Source organism: Manacus vitellinus, unplaced genomic scaffold (assembly GCF_001715985.3).
Source record: "Manacus vitellinus isolate BGI_N305 unplaced genomic scaffold, ASM171598v3 scaffold_87_pilon, whole genome shotgun sequence".
NCBI lineage: Eukaryota > Metazoa > Chordata > Aves > Passeriformes > Pipridae > Manacus > Manacus vitellinus.
The window spans coordinates 611,631-614,583 of record NW_021940854.1 but is presented as its reverse complement, the minus strand read 5'-3'; the positions used below and the strand labels follow the sequence as shown (position 1 = coordinate 614,583).

The 2,953-nt window shown below is 59.2% G+C and overlaps 1 protein-coding gene across 1 annotated transcript in view; it reads left to right on the top strand.

Moving 5' to 3' along the window:
- TACC1 (transforming acidic coiled-coil containing protein 1) overlaps window positions 1-2,953 on the top strand; it is a 26,035-nt gene that overhangs the window by 7,981 nt on the left and 15,101 nt on the right. The window contains exon 2 of the mRNA XM_029964981.1: window positions 115-255. Within this exon, the coding sequence (XP_029820841.1) occupies window positions 115-255 (141 nt within the window). The remainder of the gene's footprint in view (window positions 1-114; window positions 256-2,953) is intronic.

Genomic DNA, 2,953 nt, shown 5'->3' with positions numbered 1-2,953 from the left:
GCGTGTCCCGCCGGACAGGAGCGAGCGGCCGCCCCGGATGCCCACGGCCCTGCCGGCCTGGCCGCACACGTAGGCGGCGTGGAGGATTTCGGAGGTAGCCTTGAAAGCAGTAATTCCTCACTCTTTTCCCCCCCCTCGGCAGCTCGGACTCCACTGATAATTTTGAGACCCCTGAAGCAGAAACGCCGACCTGCTCGCCACTAAAGGAGTTCTGCGAGCCGCCGGGATCAGCAGAGCCCGAGGTCGGGACCCCAGGTAAAGAGCCGGCGTGTGCCTTCTGCTCTCGGTGCTGCACTCCAGAGGCTGAAAGGCAGGGTGGGGTCAAGGAGGCAAAGTTGCTGGCTTTGAATAACGCCTGCCACATTTTTTGTGGTTAATGGCCTGGACGGTTCAAATGCCGGGGCTGGGCTGGGTGCTCCGCAAAGGCTGTGATGAGCTGATCGAGAGGAGCCCGAGGATGTTGTTAAATCATTTTGGCAGTTAAACGTCCCTCTGCCACTCTGCCCGCAGCCTGGGGGCTGCCCCCATGCTCCTGGCTGGTGGGAGCTGCCTCATGTGTGCCCCTGGCTCTCGCACAGGAGCTGCCGTGGTGCTGGACTTGTGTCCCCCAGGCTGGTCAGTGGTGAGGGTTTCATTACATGGTCCATTTTTCCCTGGAGTTAGGTGCCAGGTGCCCTTCCTGTGTGGCTGTTGTTAAAGATGAGAAAGCTCAATGCTGCTAAGCCCCGTTTTTGGAGAAGTTGTGGGGGATCTGCTGTAAACGCGTGGGGTTTTCTCTGCCAGTAGTCCCGAGCTGTTGCGGGTTTATCCTTGTGTCCCACACTGCTGCTGCTCCCCTGGGTTGGCTCCCCATTAGCCTGTGGTGTTTTGGGGTCCACCTGCCCACTGTCTCTGTACCCTTCTCTCCAGGGGGACGTGCTGGTGCCCGTGGCTGAGCTCGGTGTTTATCTCTGTTTTCATGCTGGGAGGAAGCTTTGAAGCTCCACCACCAGCACCATTGCAGCAACCACTGGAGGTTATCGGGGCAGGGCAGGGAGGAGACCTCCTCTTCCCTCTGTTCTCAGCAGGGCAGGGTGGCTGGGCAGTGTCAGGGTGTCTGTGAGCCCCCAGGGGGGCCCGGGGGAGAAAAGCTTTTCTAAGGTGTGAGGCAGCACGTGGTGGGCCTGGAAGTTCAGCACAGGCTGTCCTGGGCATCCCCTGCCCTCTCCTGCCTCCCACTGCTGTGGGCCCTGGCATGCCACGTGCAGTGTGCTCACAGCAGTGGCTGGGAGCTTTCTGTAGGGCTGGTTTTGGAGCATGTGGGTTTGATCCAGACCCTGGGTCATTCCGTGCAGGAGCCCAGGTACTGTAGATTGTGGCAGTAACGGGATGCCATGGCTCACCATCTCCTGTCATGTTGTTCTGCTAATGGGATGGATCTGGGTGCTCACCCACCCCTGTGGAAAACACAGGTTTGTTTGCTGTGATGGAGAGAGCATTCAGTTCACGCTTCCGATGATCACAGCTCTTGGAATAATCCTTCCCTTTTAAGAGGGGATGATAGAGGCATCTTTACTTTGGGGATAATGTCTGGGGAGGGGGAGAAGGAGATAAGGCTTTCCTAGAAGGTAGGAGGATAATTTCTGCCAAAGCTCAGGGAAGTGCATTGCCTCATTGTCCAGGGTGTCCCTGTCCCTGTGTGTGCCTGTGCCCCTCGTCCTGGGACGAGCAGCTCCTGCTCAGCAGCGAGGGAGAGGCTGCTCCTGCACACAAAGCTCCCAGTGTTGTGGAGCCGAGGGGATGATCTCCAGCAAAAGCTGTTTTTCTGTGCTGGCTGGTGGAGAGCAGGATGTTGGAACCAGCAGAGCCAAACTGTGGTGCCACCGCACCCGGCTCTGGCCCCTTCCTGCCCACATTTCTGGCTGCGGCTCTTCAGTGTCTCTGGAATGGTGGAGGGAAGGGATTGCCCAGATGCAGATGTGTTTGCAGTGTGCAGAGGCACCCCGGGGTGTTCCACCACCTTACCAATGTAATCTGTACATTAAGGCCTCATCTTTGTGATGCTGCATCACAGCAGCCCGTGCTCTTCCATCTGGCTGCAGCTCGGGAGCAGCAGTGGGAATAAATGCCTGGATGGAGGCAATCCAGTGTAATGGCTGCTCGTCTGCACCGAGGCAGCTGAGCTGTCACCCACAGCAAGAGCCACTGCCCTGCAGCCCCTGGGGAATAGCTGCTGGCCACGCTGGGGTGCGTGGGGGCAGTGCCAGAGCAGGACCTGCGGGCAGGCGCGGCATTCCCGGCCCGGAGGGACAGCGAGGAGCAGGCACTGCCTGCTGTGCAGCTGCAGTCTCACCCTGCCTGGGAACAGATGGGTGAGGCAATGTGTAAGACAGAAGCCGTGACTCCAGGGCTGGCTGCTCCACACACAGCCAAGAGGTGACCTGGGTGCGTTAAACCCTGGTCTTGGGGACAAAACTCCAGCCCCAGAGGGGGCTGCGGTGAGGCTTTGTGCCCACTCAGGATCACTCAGAGAGTTTCCTCTTGCTGCCTCTCGTGGTGGGGGCTGTAATTCTGTCCCGTTCTTGCTCAAGTTATCCCCGGTCACCTGCCAGCAGGTATTTTGCACGAGGAAATGAGCAGGAGCAGCAGATCTGGAGCTGTCAGTGCTGGGAGCAGCTCGCTGGCTCTCGCTGCCGTCCCCCCGACACGGGGCACGTGTTTTCCGGTGCGTTCGCGGCGGCAGCAGCGTTTGCCGGTATGCTAATTCTTAACAGAATGGATTTAAAAATAGATCAACGACTGTTAAACACCAGCGGAAAGCCAAAAGAGGAAAGGAGTCGTTGGTGACGAGGGCTGAGCTGGATGCAGGGGCAGATATCCTGTGCTGGGCCGGGGGAGTGTGTGACTCACGGCGGGCACCGCGCCTGGGCCCAGTCCGGGGCTCGGAGAGTGGAGGGGCTGTTCCTGCCCACGC